The 25,919-nt window shown below is 38.1% G+C and overlaps 1 protein-coding gene across 1 annotated transcript in view; it reads left to right on the top strand.

The window, feature by feature from the left end:
* LOC101852494 (amino acid transporter AVT3B) overlaps positions 1 to 17,671 on the top strand; it is a 37,697-nt gene extending 20,026 nt beyond the window's left edge. The window contains exons 10-18 of the mRNA XM_005103535.3: positions 3,635 to 3,704; positions 8,051 to 8,115; positions 9,685 to 9,751; positions 10,819 to 10,867; positions 12,346 to 12,414; positions 13,100 to 13,173; positions 14,875 to 15,026; positions 15,935 to 15,994; positions 16,517 to 17,671. Of these exons, the coding sequence (XP_005103592.2) occupies positions 3,635 to 3,704; positions 8,051 to 8,115; positions 9,685 to 9,751; positions 10,819 to 10,867; positions 12,346 to 12,414; positions 13,100 to 13,173; positions 14,875 to 15,026; positions 15,935 to 15,994; positions 16,517 to 16,841 (931 nt within the window). The 3' untranslated portion in view covers positions 16,842 to 17,671. The remainder of the gene's footprint in view (positions 1 to 3,634; positions 3,705 to 8,050; positions 8,116 to 9,684; positions 9,752 to 10,818; positions 10,868 to 12,345; positions 12,415 to 13,099; positions 13,174 to 14,874; positions 15,027 to 15,934; positions 15,995 to 16,516) is intronic.
* Positions 17,672 to 25,919: the final 8,248 nt, after the last annotated feature.

Below are 25,919 nucleotides of genomic sequence, written 5' to 3'. Positions count from 1 at the left end.
AAAAAAAATTCTACCACGTCACACCACCAATGACCCCTTGTGTATTTTTTTTTCCAGTCTTTTCTGCTTCTTTTCCCAACAGTTTCTAATAGCTGAACACAAACTCTCTATGGTGCTGGGTAGTCTAAAGTTAGATAGTAAATTTTGTCTTTTAGCATCTTCTACCATAATTTTTCTCTTATTTATTTTGTTTCCAGTTTTATCAATTTATTTATTATAATCTTTTTAATCATTTTTATTTGTTTATTTATTCATTTGTTTATTGATATATATTTTTTTTTTAAATATTTTATTGGAAGGGGGGGGGCACTAGTGGTGAGGGACACATTATAACACAATGAAATAAGTAAATCAGTGTAGTGTATGTATTTCGTCTTCTCTTCAACATACTGTGTTGTCTGTCTCAGAAAACTGTTCACCTGTGTGTAATAATGGCCTTCAAATTCACAAACTCATTTTAGGAATAAGAAAATGTCCAAAATGGGGGACAGGGAGGCAAATAAGATATATTTTAACAAAATTACTATTCAGTGTTTTGCTTGTGTTATTTATTCGAACAATTGTAAGTCTGGTACTATCAATAGGGGATAAAACATAAAGCACTTGGTCTGTGCTTGATGCTGAGTCTTAATGAGATAAGAAAGAATGTTGTCCTGAAACATTATCGTTGTAGAAATTTTGGTGACTGATTTTTTTTTGTGCAGTCTGTTGTTTATGTAAGTGTGTGTGAAATATGCGTGTACAGTCGAACATTTCCAAGACAAACAACCCATGGTCGCAGAGAAAAGTGGTCGTCTTAGACAAGTAGACCTCTTGGACAATGTCAAATGTATGTGTTTGCCTGGAGAAAAGTCCTAGTTATTAGCAAAGCTATTTTTGAGCTACAGGATGAAAAGGCCAAAAGAGTCATACCTGGTCAAAAATGCTGTTCCTTCAAAAAAACGTACGTTTAACCATTTCTTAATAACATACTGAAAGGATTTTATAATATTTATGTCTAAATATTTTATATTAGTTATTTTTGCAACATGTTGTACTTCACTAAAGGTTAAAAATGTGCTAGAAGTTGGGGTTTTCTCCAAACTTTGTTTTTACACCCTGTTTGAGAAGATTTCGCATATCTTTAAAACTACTCAAGATATTTGGGGAAAAAATTTTATTCAGCCTTGAATTTACTTTACTACAAAAATATGTCCTCATTTTGATATCCAACATTCCTGACAACAGGGACCTTTCTCCAGGCGCACACATATGTTTCAAAAGAGAATGCAGGGGGGCGTTGGGAGTGGTCGTTTGTACTGGTGATTGTCTTGGACAAGTGGAAATTAGGAGTTCAACTGTATTAATGTATACATGCTGTCACTATTGCAAGATGAATAATAAGTTTGACCATTCTGTACCTAGAAAGTTAATTAAACCAATTGGATTAACTTATTTTCTTGCAACTTTTAACAGTATGCAATGCATTTCTTTGTATTTTATGTATCTATTCAACGAATCAATAAGCTTAAACGCTGCTTGAAGCTGAGGTGTATATATAATTGTATAATTCAGCTCTAGGAAGTGTGATAATGTAGTTTCTTCAGTAAAATTTAAGGAATACTAGTTATGATTTCACTACCTTAGAATTACAAAGTTCTATCTGCTCAATACCTTGTTTTGAGAAATTTGACTTCAAAATTGTTTAGTTTCTCAAAATGTCAATCTTTTTTAAGTGCATTTCTTTCAACATCCATATAGGGACTCCAAATATTCTCACGGTTTTGATAGAGCAGATAGAGCATTTACTTTCTGACCTCATGGTCTTAGTGACTCAAAACGGCCAAAAATGTCAGATAGAACTTTGTAAATTCTGAGGTAGCAATTTGACTCCACCAAGAAAGTGGAAGTTATTTATTTACAGTCTCAGACTGACAGACACTCTATTTAGGACAGGGGCATGACCATAATAATCAAATTTGGTTGTTTGAGAATCGTATGAGGAAAACTCTGATCTTTCGCTTTGTGTTTACCATCTGTGGCTGTCCAATTACTGCTGCTTTCAGGAAAGGAAAAAAAAAGGCGGGAGCCGTTTTGATTTTCGTTATTTCTCTCTCTTTTTTTTTCTCTCTCGATCTTATGTTCAGGCACTTGACTGCTCATTTCAGCAAACTTTTGTCGCTTTTCAAGTATTCTTTTTATTTTGTGGTCGGACACTCAGAACTACATACTTTGTGACCCTTTAGGTGAAGCTGTCTTTTTGGAAGTTAAAAGAAAATAAGTGGACTTGATGCATGATCGTAGTTAGTGTTATAGTGGAAGAACGGGTTGGTTGGCAAGAGCTCCTTGTTTCCTATCAAAACATCTATTGTTCTGATCTCTCCTCCTTATTTTTTTGTGCTTGTCGCTCTTTTGTAATTCCTTTAATCTTTGGCTCTTATGACCTTATTGTGTTGTAAGTGCCTTAAAGTCTTACTAAAACTAAACTAAAAGTCCTACCAGAACTAAGATAGTGGAAGAAGTGTTTTATATCTTCAGTGACTGTTTCTCACCACCAAGTCCACAGAACTAGTTTCTGTAAAAAAAATGTTGAAGAATGTACGACGTATTCATCTGCAACATTTCCATTATTGATTATATTTATTGATACTCTCCCTTAAATTGTACTTCTTGTGTTTGTCCATACTATTTACTGATGTTTATTTATTTGTACATTCACATTGAGTGTAGATGGGTGATTGGCAGGTGCTCTAGTGTGGTTTGCTCCTTCTTTCCTATCAAACATCTATCATCCTTATCTCTCCTCCTTTTTTGTGTTTGTTACTTTCTTGTAACACCTCTAATCTTTGGCACTAATATGACCTAATTGTATCGCAAGTGCAGGAAAACTTTTACTAAAACAAAAGAATTCCCATTGACAGTTAATTAGTTGCAAAAGCTTCAGGTTTACTATTTCTGCAATATCTTAAAGTACCAGGGAATAGTCACTGTAATATTCTCCTCAGATGGCTTTCTTGAATGTTAGTCCTTTAGCTATTGCATGTGTATACAATCTTTACCACTTTTGACAAGCTTGGGAATTTTCACTCATTAAATGAAGTTCTGCTCAAATCAAACTCTAATGTTAGGTGGTTTTAATAGTAATTTTAAATTGATCTAATCTGTAAGTAGTGCAATGTAAATCTTGATCTGAAATTTTCCCTTGATTTCAGCTCAAATTTACTCTGTGAATTACCATGCCAGGCTGGAAGTATACCCAGTTTGCCTGCAGCTATTATCTCTATTTTTTGCAAGTGCTTATCATTGACCAGCTGTTCAGCTCTACCAAGCCCAAATCTTTAAAAAAAATTGTATTTGTTTCTTTATTTGTGATCTCCGTTGCGTCATGTGCTCCAGAAATATTGCATTGAAATTCAAAATCAAAATGTTGAAGGAAAAAAACGGAAGAAAAGATACAAATTATATACAGTACTTTCAAAAGAATGAGAAATAGTTGTTTTTTTCTTGAAAAATAATTTCGCTTTTTTGGGTTTTGAACAGTTGTATAGCTTTAGAGTGATATAAAATATATATGTATGCATGTAGGATCAGAACACTGTTTGCTATCTCTCCCTGAGACATGTTTCACCTTGTATATATTTCTGTTCTCCTGCAGAATGCATCCTCGAGAAATCTCACTAGAAAACCTCCCCTTCTTCTTTGTTATTGCCATCTATTGCTATGAGGTAAGTGGCTCTGTGGGTGGTTAATGTGTGCTCTAGCATAGTTTGCTCCTTCTTTCCTTTCAAACATCTATCGTCCTTGTCGCCACTCCTTCTTCTTTCTGTTTGTTACTTTCTTGTAACACCTTTAATCTTCGGCACTTGTATGACCTTATTGTGTGGCAAGTATTGTAAAACTCACTAAAATCAAATGTTAAATCTAAGTTGCTTTCCCTGTGTTGTGGTCTAGCCTATCCTTTTAACCAATGTCTATGGTAGTTGTAAAACGCATGGGGCATGCTGCAGAGCATGGACATACGCTATATAAATGCAGGCATTATTTTACTCTCCGACAGGAAATACCTTCAAACACCTATACTCGGCTCTCAAGCTGTCTTATGATCTGTCCATCCAACCTATGTAGGCTTATTTCTGTGTTTACCAACCACACTGGCAACCACTTGTAGGTGGTTAGTGGGTGCTCTGGTATGATTTGCTCCTTCTTTGGTATAAAAAAATCTATTGTCCTTTACCCCCCTTCTTTTTTGTTTGTTACTCTCGTGTAACACATCTAATCTTTGGCTCATCAGATGTTATGACCTTATTGTGTTGCAACTGCTGTAAAACTCACCCACTTACAGTTACAGCATGCGGGCCTGTACTATTGCCTCTCAGCGCACATGGCACTGTGGTTATTGCCATGGTTTGTTTGTCTATTTTAAACCTATTTACGTGGGTGGTTGGCTGGTGCTCTGGTGTGGTTTACCCCTTCTCTCCTATTGAGCAACTATTATCCTTATCTCTCCTTGTTCTTTTTTGTGTTTGTTACTCTCTCGTAATGCCTCTAATCCTGGGCTCATATGTGACCTAATTGTGTGGCAAGTGCCGTAAAATTCCTTCTAAAGTGAAACCATACATGACAGTATCGCTAATGCTAGTGCTATGGTTTGTCTGTCTATCTCAAACTACTTACTTCTCTATTTACAAACCATATTGACCTCCCCCTACAGTACAGTATGCTGGTGTGTACTGTTGTCTGTATGTCTATTCAATGTACTTTACTCTTTCCTACCATGCAGACACCCACACACAGCACCCAAGTCTGTGTTGTATTTTGAGCAAATTTACAATTAACCCTTTGAGCCCTAGCGGCGCGTTAAATCGCCAGTGTACGTAGCCATCAGTACAGCGGTGATCGAGACCCTATCCCCAACCCAGCCCATCTGGGACAAAACAAGCGAGGAGAACTGTGTTAACTTCACGGGGCGTTATTGATTATTTTGAAGATCTTTCTAATTAGTTGCTGGTAATGACGAGTACTACCCAATGTGGGATATGGAATGTTGATTATGACGATGCTATAAATGTTAGAGTAATAAAGGCATGAAGCTGTCCCCGTGATTTTATGCACCCCGCATAATTTAGCAAAATTTGAAATTTTTTGTGTATAATTTCTGATTATTTTTCCTCTATCATTTTTTGTTAAAATTAACAGAATCGCATAATTTCACATTTTTGGGCTCAATTGGCATAATTTCAGAAATTTTTTTGCATAAACTGCAGGGACAGGAGCTCAGGCAGAGGGGCACAGTAGCCTCAGGAGGTCAGGGCTCAAAGGGTTAAGTCTTATTGCACATACTAATAATATTGATGATGATAATAATAATACTGCAGATAATTTTTATAGCGTCCACTCCCATACAAGACAGCTCCAAGCGCTAAATCTCAACACAAAACACATATGAACATGCATGCAAACGCTCTTTAGATTAGCACTAACGCAAGCTCTTTAGATTTTGACTAACGCAAGCTCCTTTAGATTTACACTAACGCAAGCACGCATTCATACTATCACATTACAATCAGTGATGACATCGACTGTATAGAGTAAGACTCCGCCGTACACCATTTTGAAAGTGACAAATGACGTATGAAAGTGATGTATGACAGTCTTCCACTGAGCAATCGATATATGCATATCACATTATGAACATAAAGAGTGCTATGAATGAGAAGGAGTAACTATCAAGATAGCATTTCATAAGGTATGTTTTTAAATGAATTTTTTAAATTTTGTCTCCGACTGTATCCCTCAAATAATAATAATATTGTGGTAGAGAGCTACAAATATATGAAGCCAGTTGAGAGAAGAATCCCAGCAAGTGTTTGACCTCCCTTCTTCGATGCTCCCCTGATCTTGCAGATCTTGGTGGAGCGTTTATTTGAGTTTTATAACTTGCTCAAATATGTCAGGGCTTTATTTTTAACAGTTTTATAGCAAAGTACAGCAATCCTTTATGTAATTCTAGATGTTGTTGAGAGCCAACGGAGTTTATTCAGAAAAGGGGTGATGTGGTTGTTCTACCTCATTTCAGACACAATTCTTGCTGCTCGGTTTAAAAAGGGCTGTGTGAAAGAAATATTTAATTTAAATTCTATGTATCGACGCATATTTTTACTTTTTACAGTCTCTGTACAGTCAAGAAAACTTTTCCACTGGGACAATAAAGTATCATCTTAAATATATGCAGTTACTTTGCTCTGTCTCTTTGAATGGCAGCTCTTTTCTATTTGGCACTCATAAGTTATGTAACATGTCCATGTTTCTCAAGGATTAATCTCAGCCTCGTGCCAACCACCGACGGAACTGTGTTGGACACGGAGATAGATGGTCGTCGCTGATAAGAATTTTAATCTTTGTTTTGAGTGGATTTTCTTATTTCGTGTTTTTTTTCTCCCCTCTTTCTTAGTGTGTGTTGTGGATTATGTTGTGCTTGTTCGAGTTTTTGCTGTTACTATTTTTGGCATTTTAAAAATCTTTTTTACTGTTCTGTTGAACGTTATCTTCAATGTTTTACATCTTTTCATATTAATGGAGTGAAATAGCCTTTATATATATGTTTTGCTGTGTGTTGTTAATCCAGCAGGCCTTAGGCTTATTTCCTTTAAACTTATGAGTGGGTGGTTGGAGGGTACCGCTGGTAGGTCGTATTTCTTTACTCTTCCTCTGTTGTTTCTACCTGTCTCTCTTGCTTTTTCCTACCTAATCTAAATGATTGTTACTGTGTCTAGGTGCCTGTCTTTATTCAATATAAAAACTTAAGTAATCAGCCCTGGGTGTTGTTGTAGAGGTATTAGTCTTAATAAGTTGTTCCCTGTTGCTTTATACTGTGTTTAATAGTAATGCGAAACTTAAATCAAAGCTCAGATGGTCTTACGGTAACTGTAGTAACTTCAGCTTGAATTTATATATATGTACTATTTTCATATTGAATTCCCAAATGTTTTTAGGAATATAGCAATTACAACATTGGGCTTGTACAATTGAACTTGTTCTGTGGGTGGTTGGTGAATGCTCTGATGTGGTTTGCTCTTTCTTTCCTTTCAAACATCTATCGTCCTTATCTCTCCTCCTTTTTTTGTGTATGTTACTTTCTTGTAAATGTAACACATCTGTTCTTCGGCACTTATATATGACCTTATTGTGTTGCAAGTGCTGTAAAACTCTTTACGAAAAAAAACGAACCTGCTCTTATGACCGTCTGTCCTAGACAATCACCTGTACGTAAGACCACTTCCCAGTCCCCTAAGTTTGTTCTATATTACTATGATATAGTCCAAGAAGACCACCTATCTAAGATTACTTTTTTACTCCTCAACAGTGGTGGTTGTTTAGGACATGTTCCACTGTACTTTTTTGTATGACATGACATTCATTACCAAACTCAAAGACACATCTATTGGCGGGCTCAAGGACACATTTGTTGGCAGGTGCTCTGCTGATGTGGTTTGCTCTTTCTTTCCTATCAAACGTTTCTTGTCCTGATCTCTCCTGCTTTTTTATGTTTGTTACTCCTTTGTAGTACTGTTGACCATGTTTGTTTTGGAGCAGTAATAATAATAATAGATAGAATTTGTATAGTGCATAACCCCGCTCGAAAGCAAGCTCTATGCGCTTTACACTATATTATTACTCCAGCAGACCATAGAACACTCAGAAACATTCTCAGCTTCCCGGGAAGCATACAGTGCAAGCTGCGGATTTCACGCGCTCAAACACTAACAAACTCACAAGATCTTTCACTGTCTATAGCTGGGTACCCATTCCCACCTGGGTGAAGTGAGGAAAATTCGTGTAAAGTGCCTTTCCCAACCCAAGGACACAACGTCAGGTCCCTGACAGGATTCGAACCCACGACCTTACGGTTGCGAGTCCGAGAGCCTTTGGGTTATCTTTTGTTTTCTTTAAAAATAGGGGATTTTAAAGAATTTGTTTATCTTTGTTTTTGTTGGTTTGTTGGAGGTGTTTTGGGGTTTTTCTTTTTCTTTTTCTTTTACTTTTGGATGACCATGTCTTTGCTTCTCCTTAGGGTGCTGGACTCATCCTGTCTCTGGAAAGTTCTGTAGCCAAAGAAGTTCGCCATCATTTCACCAGGTCAGTTCACGACTTCGACACGTGTGGCTGGAGGGTACCTCCGGGGGGTCCCTTTCTTTTCTTTCCTCGTTTCCGTCTGACTGTCTGTCCATGTGTTTTACTTATTTTTCCCAGCACTGAATGAATGATTGTCATTGTGTACATTAGCTTTTCTGTTTACTTAGACTTCATCCTCTGTGCTGGTGGTGGTAAGGCAAAGGCAAGTGGTATGTCCTATTTTTTTTTCTTTTCTCTTTCCGTTTTGTTTGTCTTTTAAAAATTTTGCTTTGTGGGTGGTTGGCGGATGCTCTTGTGTGATTAGCTCCTTTTTTACCTATCAGACATCTCTATCATCCTTATCTCTTCTTTTTTTGTGTGTGTTTATTACTTTCTTGTAACGCCCCTCATCTTCGGCACTTATATATGACCTGATAACGTTGCAAGTGCCACAAAACGCTCATTGAAACAAAACAGTAGCCTACCCATGTGTGCTCTTCTTGCCTGAGCTTAAAAGCACTGGCCTTGAACTTCTAGTGCCAGATGTTTGTGTGCATTTGCTTAAAATCCAACCTCTGGTCTTACGTCGTTCTTCTCTCACAGAAATGTTCTGTGATTTGCCATTCTGTTCTGATGCTTCATGCTGGGTTATGGTATGGATATGGCTCTGGTTCGAATCCCCGATGGAGCTTGAACTAAATGGGTGGTTGGAGGGCACCACTGGTAGGTCGTACTGCTTTACTTTCCCTCTGTTGTTTCTGTCTGTCGGTCTTACTATTTCCCAGCACCAAATGACCATTTTTGTGTCGATGTGCTTCTTTACTCAAACAAATAAACAAAACAAATGGGGGGGGGGGGGGGCTTTTCAAGACTCTTCATCCACTTAGTCTTGACCCATTGAAAATGGATTGTAAATTCTTAGTGTTAAATTCTTTCAGTGTTGAAAAGGTTGTGAAACCCATACAATTACCAATTTATCGCAGGCAAATGTGTGTGTGCCTGGAGAAAGGTCCCAGTTGTCGGCAAAGCAATTTTTGGGCAACCGGGTGAAAAGGCAAAAAAATCATAGATCGACCTGTTCAAAAATTGACTTCTATCAGAAAACACAGGTTTAGCAGTTTCTTAATAATATATTGAAAGGATTTGTTTAGTTTATTTCTTTGTTAGTTAATTTTGCAACATTGTGTACTTCACCAAGGTTAAAAAATGTGCTAGAAATTGGGGTTTTCTCCAAACTTTACACCCTGTGTTACAAAATGTGGCATATTTTTAAAACTACTCTAGATATTTGAACTGTTTGGGTTGAAAAACAGTGTGTTCAGCATTGGGTTTGCAACAAGGATATTATGCAGTTATTTCAATATCCAAAATTTCTGACCACTGTTACCTTTCTCCAGGCACACACACACAAATGTTATCTTAACTTACCATTCTGTTCTATTTTCTTACTCCAGATATGTTCTATCAGTATTAGTGGTGTAGTGGCTAGGCTCTCTGTTCTTTCATGCAGGAGACCCGAGTCTTACATTTAAGAAGAAAAAAGAAAGAAAAGAAATGTTTTGTAATTTTACTATTTGCTTCTCCCTTCCCCAGGTACTTTGTAACCACAATGGTAATTGTGACCAGCCTCTACATAGCATTTGGTGTCTGCGGATACCTGGTAGGTTGAAACAGTCAATGATAAATCTTTGCCTGCTGATGTCTGATTATTTTTTTTTTTATTTGAGGGAGGGGGGGTGTGACTCGCAAGTGTATAGTAGCCTTCTTTATCTGTGGGTGGTTGGTGAGTGCTTTGGTTTTGTTTGCTACTTCTTTCTAATCAAACATCTATCTCTCTTTGTGTTGGAAATGCCTTAAAGCTCTTACTTAAACAAAAAATTGAACATCAATCATCCTTACCCTGCCTCTTTTTTATTTTTTTATTTTACTCTCTAGTAACACCTCTAATCTTTGGCACTTATAATAAAATATGACCTTCTAATTAAGTTGCAAGTGCTGTAAAACTTGCGAAAGCTACAACTAAAACTCTCATTATTTCTGCTGGAGTATCGTTTTCTTGAAAGCTTGTACCACTAATGATTCTCAAGTGAAGGATTGGAGCTGTGATGTTATCTGCTCTGTCTTTGGTTCATTGTTCTGTGTGTCTGTTTTCTGTGAGGTGCGGGTGGTTGGAGAGAGAGTGAGAGAGAAAGAGAGAGAGAGAGAGACTCAAACAACTCTCACCTCACAGGTTTGAGTCTGAATAAAAATAATCACAACAACATAATAATGGTCATATATTGTGCTTGGGAAAAAGTCCAGACAGACAGTCAGAAACAACAGAGGGAAAGTATAGGAGTATGACTTGCCAGTGGCACCCTCCGACCACTGGCAGGTTGGTTTGTATGGATTATCAGCCATGATCTACTCCTTTGTCAGCGTTTCTGTGTGGGTGGTTGGAGGGAGACACCCGTACTGGTTGTGCCATACGTAATCTGTTCCAGAGGTTGTGCGGCCATTATCCACAGCCAGACCTAATGCCGTGTTTGCGTTGTTAGAGTGATGTAGGATAGGTCTGACAGTCAGTGGGTACATCCGCTGGGTGGGGGGGGGGGGGGAATGTTGTTGTGTTGGGTTCATTCTTTTCATTCTTAGTTTGAAATAGTCTCATTTGTCTCATTTTTGTTCTGTTGTTTTGTTTTCCTCTATTAGCACGTTCATATATTCATCTGATGTTACTTTTTTCAGTCATTTGGACCAGAAACCAATCAGATTATCACGTTAAATCTTCCGAAAGGTAAGAGCTTTGTGTTTATGCTTTATGTGAATTTAGCAAGAGAAATACAATGGTGGAGATAGGTGTGAGGTGGTGACAGTGCTCAAGAAATGCCTTGTTTTCATATTTTATTGTTGCTTTCTGTTTCCTTCAAGTTCTGTACACATTTTTACTTGTGTGTTTATATGGGGGGTGAGGGAGCTTGAAGATTATGAGATTTGCTCTTTGATTCTTGTTAATTTTTTTTTACTTTTGGGGTCTTGTTTTGTTTTTTTTGCTTTTTTCTGGAGTGGCGGGGGTGATATAAAGATTGATCAAAAAGTTTGACTCTCGGTGGATTTCAAAGGGATGAGATGTCAATTTTTTTACTTATATAGAGTAATTCGTATCATCTTAAAGCCTATTCATTTTGCCTTGCTTCTAGGGGAAAAAATCCCTGTATCTTGAATAGAAGTTGAAATATTTGAGAGTGAAGGAGGTGAGGGTCACCAGGTTCAGAGGTAAAACTAGTGAGCAGATGGCTGCCAAAGTTTGTTGACTTCCATAGCTTGAGAGTCCTTGAAAACTTAAAATTTACAGTTTTTGTCCCTTTAATCGTTTTTCAGTAAAATCCGCGCATAAATGTGTTTTTAAATGGACATAAAATATGTTGAGGCAAAAATTAAAAATTTGATACAAATGTCCAAACTGTCAGAAATATGCCGATTTCTCGGGTTTTATTATTTTGACGAGCACATGATTTCATCACAATGCCTGACATGTTTTACGAGTCATATCCAGTAGGTGTCCTTTGCCTGTGGTCCGTAGACTCAAGTTCGATTGATCGGAGAAAAAGAAGAAAGATCCTGCGTCAAAAATATTAAGAGCTTTGCACTGGCTTCCAATTGAAAAAAGAATCCAGTATAAAGTTTCTATCATCAGTTGTAAATGCCTCAACAATAATGCTCCATCTCATCTGTCTGGGCTTCAAACACTGTATGTTCCATCCTGTCAGTTACGGCCATCCACTGATGCAACTGCAGCAGTGAAATGCAGAGCCCCTCCCCCCCAATGAAATTAAGATCTTTACATAAGAGAAGTTTTTCATATTTTGCTCAAGAATTTGGAACTTCTTGCCCCAGTACTGCAGAGGAATAACAAATCCTAATAATACGTTCAAGCAATTTCTTAAGACTCATTTATTTTTGTCTTACTTGGAATGTATTAGCTGTTGTTGATCAGCACTTGTATGACCTTATTCTGTTCCAAGTTCCGTAAAACTGTGGGTGGTTGGCGGGTGCTCTGGTGTGGTTTGCTTCTTCTTTCCTATCAAACATCTATCGTCCTTCTCTCCCCTTCTTCTTTTTTATTTTTTGTTACTCTCTTGTGACACCTCTAATCTTCTGGCGCTCATATGACCTTATGCAGTTGCGAGCGCTGTAAAACCTCTACTAAAACTAAAATCTCTAACTAAAACAACTCTAGCCTTACTACTTTGTTGTTCATTTATATTTCCTTAGGGGCTGGTTTGAACTTCAGCGTCCTGGTCAAATCGTGCCTGTGTGTGGCTTTGTTCTGCACTTATCCAGGTAAGTCTTCTGTCTTCTTCTGTCTGTCCCCATAGTTTTATGCACCCCGCATAATTTAGCAAAAGTTGATCATTTTTTGCATAATTTCTTATTATTTTTCTTTATCATTCTTTGCTAAAATTAATAGAATGGCATAATTTCACATTTTTGGGCTCAGTTTTCATAATTTCATAATTTTCCTTACATAAAACGACGGGGACAGTTCTATAGCTCATCCAAAAAAAACAACACTTTTTTGCAAATAAATTTTGATTCCATCAGCATTACCGTGGGTGGTTGGAGGGCGCCACTGATAGTTTCTTTTTTTTGTTTTTACTTTCCCTCTGTTGTTTCTGTCTGCCTGCTTTCTCTTTTCTAGCAATGAGTGACAATGATCATTTCAATGTGCTACTGTATATTTAACTAGACAAATTAACATTGTGATTTATTGCCTTTACGGCTGAATTCGTGTTGGCAGTTGAGTGGGTGGTTGGAGGGCGCTACTGGTAGGTCCTACTTCTTTGCTTTTCTTCTGTTGTTTCTGTCTGTCATACTGTTTCCCAGCACTAAATGGCCAATAGTCTGTTGATGTGCTTCTCTTTACTCAAACGAAATTAGCAGTTGATGTGTTTTTGTTTATTTTTCTTGGGTATCTTTGAGTTTGTCACAAGTTTTATGATTTTTATCTACCCGCTTTCTTTCTCAGTGATGATGTACCCTGTTATGCAAATACTTGAGAGATATTTCATCCACGACGCTGCAAAGTCCATGTGGAAAGGCGTAAGTACTGCAACATGTGGGAAAGGATTGTTTTCTGTCCAATGCTTAAGAATTACATTGAGGATGTTTTTGTTTTTTCATGCCAAAAAAAGCATTTTTCAAACATCAATGTGTGGACCAAAAGTCTTAAATGTGGAAAGTTTACAGCAAGTTCTTTCCGTGTTATCATCAATATTTTGTGCAGATTGGGTGGTTGATGGGTGCTGTTGTGTGGTTTGCTCCTTCTTTTCTATCAAACATCTGCCGTCCTGATCTCTCCTCCTTCCTTTTTGTGTTTGTTACTCTTACTCTTGTAACTCCTTTGATGTTTGGCACCTATATGACCTGATTGTGTTGCAAGTGCCGTAAAACTCTCACTTAAACTAATTTTGTGCAGACTGGAACTGTCGCAAACAGCAAAGACCAAACGGCTTTTCTCAGAAAATGTCCATAGGTTCTGGTCGTTTAACTTGGAGTCACTTTTATTATTAACCCTTTGCTGTCGTAAATCCCCCCCAGTTAAACAGAATTGATTTTTCAAAAAGGCACAGCTTTTGATGGGTGAAATTTTTTGGGCCCAAAATACAAACAAGTTATACCCAAACATATGTGTCCCATCATGGTGGAATCAGGCGCTCGTCAATTTTGGGGCATATGGAGTTATTGGTATCATCTGAAAGCCTTGCTTTTGGTGAAAAAAAAAATCCATCTACGTTGAATAGAAGTCGAAATATTTGCGATTGAAGGAGGTCAGGGTCGTCTAGTTTAAGAGGTGAAATTAGCGAGAAAATGGCCGGCAAAGTTTAGTAATTTCCACAGCTAGAGTCCTTGGAAACGGAAAATTGACATTTTTTGTGGCTTTAATCAATGTTTTTAAGTAAAATCCACGTACAAATGTGTTTTTAAATTGATATAAAAGATGTAGAGCCAAAAAAAGAAAAATAGAAAAAAATTGCCCAACGTTCAGAAAAATGCAAATTTCTTTGATTTCATTATTTTGACGAGCGCTTGATTTCGCCACGATGCCTCACAAATATATCATTAACACATTTGATGTCATACAAAAGGAAATGAATTAATTGTTGAATTCATTTATGGTATTCTTTAAGTATATGTGATTTGCGATTGAGAAAGTAAATATTTTCATAATGCCACCAGGAACAGCTCATTGTCACTGCTGTCTTTATCAAAACCATCAGACTCTTGATTGTAGTCTACTTCAGAGTCCTAAGAAAATCAATAGCTTTATATATTTGCTCATGATACAAACTGGGGGGTTCCTCTTTCCTTCACAGCCGCTCACTTATTCTCACTTATTTTTAAAAAAATAGTAAATAAAAAAAGAACGGTTCTGAAATAATTACAGGTCTAAATTGTCTCAAGTGTACTGAAAACCTGTTTTTTTTTCACATCCTAATTTGAACAGTAATCAGATAACCCATCTTTATTGCAGACAATAGAAATGTTCAAATAGGAAAAGTGCCGTAAATGCATACATTGAAACAAAATAAGACATTCTGCGAATGGACGCTCCCATCGTAGCTTCTGGGGAGTACAGTAAGGCAATCGGCTCTCCCATCACTGCTCCAACAGTGAAGCGTTAAGCACATGGTATTCTTTACTGATCAGTAAAAAAGCGCTGTGCGAAAAAAAAAAAAAAAGGGCAACATGACCAGGATCAGAAGTCACAGAAACGTCTGTGCTTTTTCCTGTCTTCCTCAGAATGTCCTGAGAGGCTTCATGGTGCTCCTGACCGGCTTGATTGTCCTGATCATCCCCAACTTTGCTGACCTCATGGCTCTGGTGGGTGCCTCCTGCTGTACTCTGCTGGCTTTCATTCTACCTGGTGTGTTCCACATGAACCTCTTTAAAGGGTGAGTCATAGCTTGTTCCAAATGAACCTTTTTAAAGGGTGAGTCATAGCTTGTTCCAAATGAACCTAACTCTTAATCTTCAAAGGGGATAAACCCACCTCTTTTGACATGAAATTTAAAGTTGACATATATGCATCACTAAATTGATCAATACATCAAAACAAGTGAATCTATTCCGATAGTCCTTCATCTAATGATTGAACTCCCGGGGAAAGAGACCTGCTTTCATCGATTGCCGAAATGTAATTTTACATCGAAGTCATTGTAAAAGAATGTGCCCAAGCCCCTGCCAAGTGGCTCACTGACACAGCGGTTTTTACTGCAAGCCGCTGGGGGCAGCTTGCCTGAAATGAATAAGGATTATCAGAGCAGTTAGGGTAGCACTTGGGAGGTGTGAAGTTTTGACCACTGTGTGGCGATCAAACAGGCGGCCCTTCATCCCCTCATGTACAGCTGGCCCTCTGGTTACCCCCTCTTCCTCTTTAAATTTCCCTATCCAAGGTAGAAAATGTCTAAGAAGCTATTTTTCTCTGGCTATCTTGCGTTTCTGTCTTGGACAGATTTAACCAGTAGCAGTGGGTACTGAAGGGCTCACGGGCTTGAGCCCCCCCCCCCCCCCCCCCAACCAAACCAAACTCCAGCCCACAGTAAATAAAAGTTTCTTAACTAACGAAATAAACAGTTAAAACCCTTATGATCGCATGCAATGAACACAGAGTGATCCGCTTGGCGGCTTGCTCGTTTATCCAATCACAGCGCCACCCAAATTTTGGTCCACCCATCGCCAATGGATTTAACCATACACTCTTTCTGAACTTGTGCTTCATTCTGTGGATAATGTAAATTGTGGTTGTACCCACGATGGAAGTTTCTAAATGTCCTTTTCTTTCAATGTCTTTATTTCGCAGTGATCTCACAAGGAAACAAAGGATGTTTGATTATCTGCTGATTGGCCTTGGTGTTCTAGGGTGAGTTCAATGGTTTTTCTTAATTTCTGTCATAGAGAGAGAAGTTTGGGATAAATGATAAGGTTTATTCATTGAAGTTGAAGAAGTCAATCTTGCTTTTTGAAGACAGGGAATGTTTTGTATTCAAGTTTATTGCCTTCAACAAATCACGATATTTTTAATACATTTATAGAAATGTTTTGGGAGTGGGGAGGGAGCGGGGGGGGGGGGGGGGGGGAGAAAGGCTGGAATCGTGAAGAAAAATCTCACCTAAGAAAAAAAATTGGCTTTAGAAATAGCTTATGACTGCAGGATGATTGTTTTGAGAAGAGCTGCTTTTGTGTCCCTTATGTCACCCTTTGACCTCTCTCTCTCTCTCTCTCTCTCTCTCTCTCTCTCTCTCTCTCTCTCTCTCTCTCTGTCTCTCTCTCTGTCTCTCTCTCTCTCTCTCTCTCTCTCTCCCTCTCCCTCTCCCTCTCCCTCTCCCTCCCTCTCGCTATCTCTCTCTTCCCTCTCACTATCTCTCTCACTCTCTATCCTCAGCACGGTTCTGGGCCTATGGGACGCCATGCAGCGCGTGGGAAAGTCTGATGAGAAGGTGGTGTCATTGATGGGCACCGAGGAAACACCTAGCGGGACCTTGGACATTACCACTCGAGCGTCGAATATCTCACTGGTCACGGAAAGGGTCACGCAGGAAGTGGTTCAGGTGGCCAAGGATTTAACCGTAGCAACGGTCAAGACCTTGACAGATATTCCATCTTTACCTCTTGCTTCAAATGCCAATACAGGGGGCTCGCATCAGTTGGCCACTTCCACCGTTTCCACCCTTTCCTCGTTACTGAAAAACGACAAAGGAGTAAGCTAATGTTGGGAAAGTTTTAGTACTGTGTATATATATATAATCTATATTATAGTTAACATAATATGTTGAGGAAGAAAGAATGAGAACAGTGTCTTGGTGTGAGCATATTGGCTGATGTGATGCTGACTGATATATATATATGCAACTGACTTTTTACAATGTTATGGTTGAGAGTCATAAACCGTTACAATCAGAATACAAGTGCCCAAGTTATATTTTCTTTTGAGGATTTTGTAGGATTGATTCCTAAGGCCAAAGTTTCATTTATGACTAGTGCATAAAAGACTAATAGGTCTAAATATTGTTTTTTAACAGTTTCCAATGAAACAGTCGTTCAACCTTCGGGCTCCAGATATTATAATCCTATGCTTTATCTATGATAACTAACTCAACCACCCCATAAAGTGATTTGCGCTTTTGTGGCTGCATCAACGGTATAGGCTTCGCGTGAGCTAAGTTGCTGTGACTTCTTAATGATAAGACCTATCTGCATTGTCCAAATCTGGATGAATATGAAATATTACTCCTTTTAGTTTGGAGGCATCCTTTCTTATTTTTTTCCTCTATATTTTTTTTAAGTTAATCCATTGTTTACTAAGGCCCTTGCCAGAAAACTACTCCCCAGGTACTGGGCATTTACTTGTTCTCCAGCAAATGAACCAGCAAAAACCTGGGGTAGCTTCAGTACGACACTTGTAGCTTCAGTTATTCAAAAAGAAACAAGCTGGTCCACTCTCAACCCTATACCCTCTTGCTTCCCTGTCTTGACACACACAGGTTGAATTTTCTCACCTCTCATTTCATGCTGTAAAGCTTCTCGTTCAGAAAAAAAATAATTAAATGAAACAATGTCATACCAGACATTTGAAGCTTATCTCAAGGTGCCCGTGAGACATTTTTTGAAGGGGATATCACTTTTTCACCCAGAGGTGATGTGAAGAGTCCCGACTCCTCTTAGGGTTTTTGAAGATAATATTTGACCTTCGCTCAACTTGACATTTTTTATATTAGGGATGGTGTGCTTCCTATAACTCAATTGTCAATTTTTGTATTTTGTTTGCCAGTGTGGTTCATCCACCAACATCTCTTTTGATAATGAAATGGTCATAGTCTCTGTGTAAAAACTTCCTTGCAACATGTGCGTGCTGTGGGCATCGCTTTTATGCTCAAATGAAGCGCAAAACTCCAGTCTCACTTTTATCGAATGCGTGCGGCACCCCTCCCTAAAATAAACCCAAATCAAACAAACAAAAATACCTTTTTTGCACTTGCAACACAATAAGGTCATATATGTGTGGAAGATTGGAGGTGTTACTAGAGAGCAACAGACACAAAAAAGGAGAGATAAGGATATTGAGGACACCCTCAGTGGGTTAAACATGGAGTTGGGGATGACAAAGAGGTCAGACTGTCAAACACTTACATTTTCTATTGTGTGTTGGCAAGTGCTACGCCTTATGGTAGATTGTTACCAATTTTTAACAGAAAAATGTAATTTTTGGCTCGTTTAAGAAGAGATGCCCATTAGTCAAATGGGCTTACTCTGTGTGATCTTATAAGGCTGGGTTGCATCAGAAAGTGGCGCTGGTCAGTGAACACTTTTTCAGATGGACCGCTGCTTTGCTGCATGAAACTTGACCAAGAAGCCTTAGGGTTTATTGTATTCCGAGTGAAAAGAAAAGATCTGACCCTGAGATGTTGTGAGACAAGTGTTAACCTATGGCAGTAATTTTCATCAAATGTGCCCGATCATGACCTATAATATCAAACATATTTGTGAAGCATCTTGGTGAAATCAAGCACTCGTCAAAATAATGAAATGGAAGAAAATGACAATTGTCTGCCAGTTTGAAGGGCAATTTTTATTTTTTTACCCCAACATCATTCATGTCCATTAAAAAACCCATTTGTGTGTGAATTTTACTAAAAAAACGTTGATTAAAGGCCAAAAAAAATGTAAAGTTTAAGTTTCCAAATATCATTAAGCTACAGAAGTTACCAGATGGTATTTTTTTCATCTAAAGCAAGACAAGTGAACAAGCTTTAAGATGATACCAATAGCTCCAAATGCCCAAAAATTGACGAGCACCTGATTCCACGGCATCTCAACACATTAATTTTGAAGGATCAAATAGGATCGTGCCAAAATGGTTGCTTTTGCCTTTCCACAAAGGAAAATCTGGACACCATCAATGAGAATTTAAACCCTATCTAAAGGAAATTGGATGAAAATATCTGCCTTGGGTATAACTTCACTCTGCAAAATTTTGTTATGAATGATGATATTGTTGAACTAAGTGTCTTTACTTACCATATCAGACATTAACCTTTTCATGCATGAGTTCACCCTGTACACAGCACAAGTAACTGTAGTGCAATGTATATGTTATTGCAGCACAGTAGAGTGTTTTACTTCATTTTCCAAGTAGGCATTTTTTATATTTCAATCAATAGCGCTGTAGCATACATGCACAAACAGGCTGACTGATGGGACCATCTGACCTACGACCGAACGAACACCAGCTGTGGTGCTTGAATCATAGTCTTCCAGGTAGTGAGTCTGTCTTCAGAGAAAGCAGTCTGTCTTACTCTCTTTGTACGCACGGGATGAAAGCTTTCATTTTTGTAGATAGGGTGATTCCTATATATGGGTGCTGTGTGGGCAGCATAAGCATCAAGACTGCTGCCCACCCTTCTGTCGGGTACGACGTGGGCAGCTTCGGAAAATTTTTCTCAAAGCAGAGCGACAAAGAAAGGGACTGTTCTGTCTCTTTATGTTAAGTCTTGTTATATTTATTTTAATTTGTTATAATGGAATCAGACTCCTGCTTTAGTTCATTCATTTTGCTTCTTGTAGGCTTATGAAGTTAAATTGGCATTTGGTGTAGAGCTTTATCTTTCTTAAAATGCAACACAAGAATTGGTTTTTAATCTAGTCTCCAGTTTTAGCTACCTCGTAAGCCCTTGTTTGTTTTTATTCTAAAATGTCACTTAGGTGCCTGTTTTCAATGTAAGCATAAATAACTTGTGCTATAGAGATTCAAAATATCCTTGGCATTTCTGTAGTTTTCTGTGGATGTTGGAAGAGTGTATTCGTGTGGCAGGTTCAGGAATAGGAAAATATACTTTTGTGACCGCACTTGTTGAAGTTTTTAAGTACAGTCGACTCCGTTTGTGTTGCACTTGCTTGAGTTGATCTTCGGTTACATTGATTTTTTTCTCAGGTCCCAGCACCTCTTCTTCTTTTCAGGTCTCAACTGTTAAGATAAACTTCTGATGAGTTGATCTTTTTTCACTCCCCTGCAAACATCAACTCATCCGTAGTCAACTGCACAGCACTGATGTTAGTTCCAACCAATTTCTGTGAGGCAATTGCACCTAGGTCAAACTTTTTTTAAGCGTATGTGGGATAAAGTTCTTGATATATTTTCGTCTGTTGGGCTTCGAAGACTTGAATTTTACACAGAATTGTTTCGTGTTGGGTTTGTTGTTTTTTTTCTTAGTTTCGATTTTGTTTTTGTTTTTTCTAATTTTTCCTTATTCTTTCATTGCTTATTTGTACATATGGGTTGAAATGAGTCTGCTCTCAAGTCAGAATATAATATAATTCATCGGGCCTTGTTTGTTACATGCCCAGAATACTGGTAACGTTATATATATGTCAAGCTTTTTGTTATAGGCTTTGTTTGAATAGTTATGGGAGTGCTCTGCTTCATATGCACACAAAAAACTGAGAATTTCTGTCAGTTCCGTATAGAGAGATACCAGTCAATAGAAATTGTCTAAGACAGCCACCCATTGTCGAGGGGTAAGGTGGCCATCTTAGACAGATGGATGTCTTATACATTGTCATTAAAGACGTTAAAAAGTAAAAGTGCAAGGGGAAGAAATAGAAAGTGGCCGTTTGTACTTGAGATTGCCTTCTAGTATAGGTGGCCTGTAGTGCATGTTTGACTGCTCCTACTACAAAACAGCTGCACAGCTGAATGTCAGAATGCTCGTTCGAAAGAATAAGTAAGAACAAGAAAAAGAAGATAAATGGAAGGTCCTGTAATAATCAGCACTCAGAGCAGTTAAATATGCCTACAATGGAGCTACCCCATGAGACAGAAGGGTGTAGACTACCTCATGAGACAATGTAAGGGTGTGAGACTCCACTTTATGATGATGATTGTTTAACGTGACCTTTACGCAATGCTTCAGTTGGCTGTTGTTATGTAAATAAAGTTGGTTTACGCCTGTTTGATAATAGGTATCAGGTTTTGTCTCTGTTGTGAGGTTTTATTTTTTTGAAGTTGCGAATTACTGTTGTTATTGCACTGGTGATAAGTTTATGTTTTCATATATATATAAACATAATATGTTTTATGCCCTACTAGACTTATTTTGCAATTTGAAAAACAGCCCCACACAGACATTTCCAGAGTCTGTTTGCTTCTTTGTTTGACCGCCATTGGTGAACAGACTGTTGTGAAAAACATCTGGATTAACACTTTGCCGCCTCGTCTCGCCGATTGGCGATGTTTACCACCCAGTTTCTTTGGATTTTCCCCACAATGTGATGGCAAAGTGTTCAAGGCTTGGGATTGTAAATGTACAGAAAAAAAAAGAAGATGCCTCCTCTACACCGAAAGGGGTTGTGGACTCTGTGTCCTTCAGTTCACTCAGGCCAGTAATCATAATGCAGATTTATGAGGATGTACATATGTTTTTGATCTCAATGTTTGCTTTATGACCACGCAGTACAACTACACACAAGTGGCAGTGGTGGAACTTGGAGTCTTCTCTTGTTACAATTGGTCGCTTTTAAGCACAAGGGGGCTGTCCCGAAAAATGCTGTTTTGAGAAAATCGAAGGTAAAGTTTTTGCCCCTTGTTCAGTTTCTTTAAAAGTCAAGGAGAGTTTTCTTTATAACCAACAAATATACTCACCAATGAAACCAAACTTCTCCAATAGGTAGGGCAACGCCCATTTTTAATGTAGGTCAAGATTTCTGGAAAATTCTCGAAATCTGGGTTAACCCGCTTGTCCTTAAAAGCGTCCAATTTCAGAATCCTGGGAACTCCTATGTTTTGAAACAGGCTGTGCCATGTATGTTGAATAATGAGTTCCATGACTAAGTCCACAGAAGACTGGTTTTCTCGAGAGCCCGATTCTTTTTCTACTTTTCATTGTTGTAGATAGACTTCAGTTTTCTTGACATTGTTTCAAATTCTGTGATTGTTTACCGTCCGACGAGGTGTGGTGTGATCATGTGTGTGTGTGCGTGCGTGCGCGCGCGTCTGTGTGTGTGTGTATGTGTGCGTATGTGTGTCTGTGTGTGTGTTAATGAACATTTATGATCATCAAGGCCTGGAGCTACTTGATATCAGACATTACAGATTAGTGGCATTGATGCTCTGCAATAACACATCGATGATGGCATGCTTTAACTGTGTAACTGGTTTCTGGAAAATTGGTCATGAGGCCAAAAAAAAACTCTTTAAAAAAATATGATTTAAGTGAGGATGGTACACACAAAAGTTTGCTCATGGTACTTTTATACTTTTTAAAGTGACTTATATTGAGTGCCGATTTTATCGAGTGAAGACCCTCAGAAAAACTTAGAAGTGTTATGGAAAACAAAGGGGAAACCAGTCACAGAATCTGAGAGGTCGACAGCTACATAACGAAGAAATTGTTGGATTGAATTCCACAAAGCAAGAGATCAAGGGGAAGGCCATGTAGAACATGGAGAGGAGTAATCACAGAGAATGGTGTACAGAAAAGTGGGAAGACAAAGAATATCGCGAAGCTAGTCCAGGATAGGGAAAGGTGGAAAGTGTTTGTTCGTGGCCTATACCCAGATCCGGGGTGAGGAAAGCAATGATGCTGTTGACAGATCAACCTTAGATCTCCGCAATTGTTTTAACCCCCCAAAAAATAATTTACCGATTTCTTCCAGTTACATAGTTTGGTCATGTCACCCTAGATATGTATGTCATTTGTTATAGAGAGTGAGGTCTACATTGGTGTGCTTGCGTGTATGCTTTTGCTCAAACAGCTGTCATTTATGCAGCTGTCGTAGTCATTTTCAAATAAGTCATCTTGTTTCTTGAGATTTTCATGTTGTCAGAATTCCTGTATACTACTGTGGAATTCGGATTCAACGTTGAATCTGAGTTCTCGTTGAATCCGAGTTCCAGTGTATACTCAATGTTATAAAATGTGTTCTTTTTGCCATCATGCTTTTTTATATATAACTATGCTGGCTGCGGAACAGGGTTGTAAACTTGACCTATCTAACTGAAATTTGAGGCTCAAATCCGAGGTGGTCCCAGTTTAAATGTTATCGTCCATCTTTGAATGTTTACTCTGAGCCCGGTGTCCTGGGTGGGGGGAGGGAGGGGGTTCTCTGCCTTTGATGTGACCCACATGTGTCTTGTGGAGTAATAATAAACGTAAAACAGCTATTTATTAATGCATGTTTTATAATTTCATCAGGTCATTTTTCACATTGAGTTTCAATGTTTAATATACCAATAGTCAGTTTTGAAAATTTTGTATGTGTAGTTTTGACCATCCAGTTTGTTCAGACTGCTCTAAGAGTAGAAATACTTCCAATGTCTCTTCATAAGTCTTTTATGGTGGGGTTGGTAGCCTAGTGGTTAGGCTACTGGACTCGTAATCGTGAGATTGCAGGTTTGGGGGTTCAAGCCTTAGCTCGGCCCGGCATCGTGTCCTTTGGAAAGGCACTTTACATGAATTTCCAATTTGGCTCGGTCCTTTCGGAGATGGATGTTAAACCCGGAGATCCTGCCTCTTAAATAACGTAACTGTTTTGATAGGGGTGTTACACCTTATACCATTTCACCATTTTTCAGTCTTTTATGACATTCAGCTGATTACAGTTCAGAGTATCTGAACCAAGTTTATTTTAGAGAGGTGTTCTTCTCAGCCAGGCATAACATACAAAGTACATCGTCACTGCTCTAGCACAATGGCATCATTACTCAGAGTTGTGCCAAAATTCAACAAACCTTTTATAGAGTTTATGATACTGTCTATCTTTTGGTAAAATCAAAACAAAAATGCACTGACAGTCACAAAAGAAACATATCCATGGCAAGTTTTACCATTATAAGATTTTAAAAGTCAAGTTAAACAGGGTTTACTTTTTCCCTGTATCTCAAAAAAAATAAATGATGTATAATACCATTTTGTTAGGGCAGTGACGACATGATGTGCTTGTATTCCTTTCCTTGAAAGTTTTCAGCCTGAAGCATTGAAAATAGTACTGAGTTGTGGTGACTGTTCTGACCCTCCTTCTTTCTTTACCATTTTACTGGACATTGTAGATTTTAAATCAATGTTTCTACATTTTGAATCGTGTCATAAAAGTTTTCAGTAGTAGAGTTCTGATTTGTTAAAGTTTTTAAGAGTGAAGCTTAGTAGTTTATAAAACTCTGATTTTCCAATGTATTCTTTTTTAATGTTTGACTAGGTTTGTAGTTTTCTTCCTTAAACATTTCCCCTGTGAAATTTGTTAATGGTGCTATGCGATATATAAACTGTCTGCGTCCCAACCAATGTGTAATAGCAAATTTGGGAACATTGAGGAATTTTGATTTTTTTTTAAGATGTTGACAAACCTTTTGGTAAACTTTCTACTCAGTCTGGGTCAACTTGTTATGTCTGTTGTGTGTTCTAAACGTTCATATTGAACAGTTCTTGCTGTGAAGACCAAAAGTTTGTTACTGAAATATACAAATGTGTATTAAACTGGGGATCATACATATATCTATAGCTTTTTGATTGATATTGACTTGCCAGCATTAGTGATTCATGTGGACATTGTTAAGTAGTATTTATAATCAATCTGTACATAGAGGGCTGACACAATAAAAGGCATATATCATTTTATCTCCTGTGTTAAAGTGGTTTGAATATTTTGTATGTGTTGGTAAATAGAAAATTGATATCTTTTTCAATTTTATTTTTTTTCTTTGTGACCTATATGACGTACACCGTTCGTCATTTAATTATTCTTTTACTTACGGCGAGGAAGCCAAGATGTTGCCTGTGATGTACGGCGATCGTCATGCCTTACGAATCGCGAAGACAATGATGACAATGCTATGGTTCTATTAGTAGGCCTATTAAATGCATTTCCTAAAATTAATTGCAGATTCCCATTCAGCGATAACTGTTCCGTTCAAAATATATTTTTCTTCTGGCCGGCGCTCTTGGAAACACCACTTTCTGAATAGATCTAGCTCCAGTGCCAATCAAAATGCAGCGTTGTGATTAGCCTGGTGCTATTTGAAACGCCAGTACTAATCTGGTAGCCATCGTTTCGAATAACTTATTATGTTATGTATGTTTCTCAGAAATTCTGAAAATAAGATTTTACGAAGGGGAGCGTTTCAATTAACAGGGGGCTATTCAACACGCGGCGTTTTATCAGAGAGTTTGGTTTTATTTAGGATGCAGCTAATTGCAACGCGACGTTTCAAATAGGCACTTTGTTTTCTTTAGACATATATTTAAGTAGTAATGAATTTACAAACCTGGTCTTATAAGCAACTGACCACTTAATCTAGCGCAACTCTGGGGATCCAAAACTGTACCCGGTGAAGCAAGTAATGAAGCAAGAACTGACCCTGTATCATGAAGGGGTTAGTACATGTATTTAAGAGAGAAATACGTTGCAGCAGAGGTAGATCTAGGTCTATATTGTCGGCAAGCTGCTCAACTGTTCTAAGCCTAGAAAAGTAGTTCTGGCCTTTTTCAACTCTTAAAATTTGAATTTCAACAAAATATTTCTCAAGCACATGCAGTTGATACCTCAGATCAAGAAACTGCTATTATTGTTTTTCTAAATTTTTTTCACGTTTTTGGTTCATTATATAGGCCTACAGGATGGGTTTAGAAAAGGTTTAGACAAATCTGATGCGACGAAATGTAAAGAGAAATAGCTCCCTCTGTCATCTTTGCTCCAATGTCAACGAAACTTTTATAAAAAATAAAATTCATCCAAGGGGACGTCCTTCAGTTTTGAAGGAAGTCATCTCTCTCTCTCTCTCTCTCTCTCTCTCTCTC

This window comes from Aplysia californica, unplaced genomic scaffold, assembly GCF_000002075.1.
Source record: "Aplysia californica isolate F4 #8 unplaced genomic scaffold, AplCal3.0 scaffold00378, whole genome shotgun sequence".
Taxonomy (NCBI): domain Eukaryota; kingdom Metazoa; phylum Mollusca; class Gastropoda; order Aplysiida; family Aplysiidae; genus Aplysia; species Aplysia californica.
The sequence above is the reverse complement of the archived record's forward strand: the minus strand, read 5'-3'. Positions and strand labels throughout refer to the sequence as shown.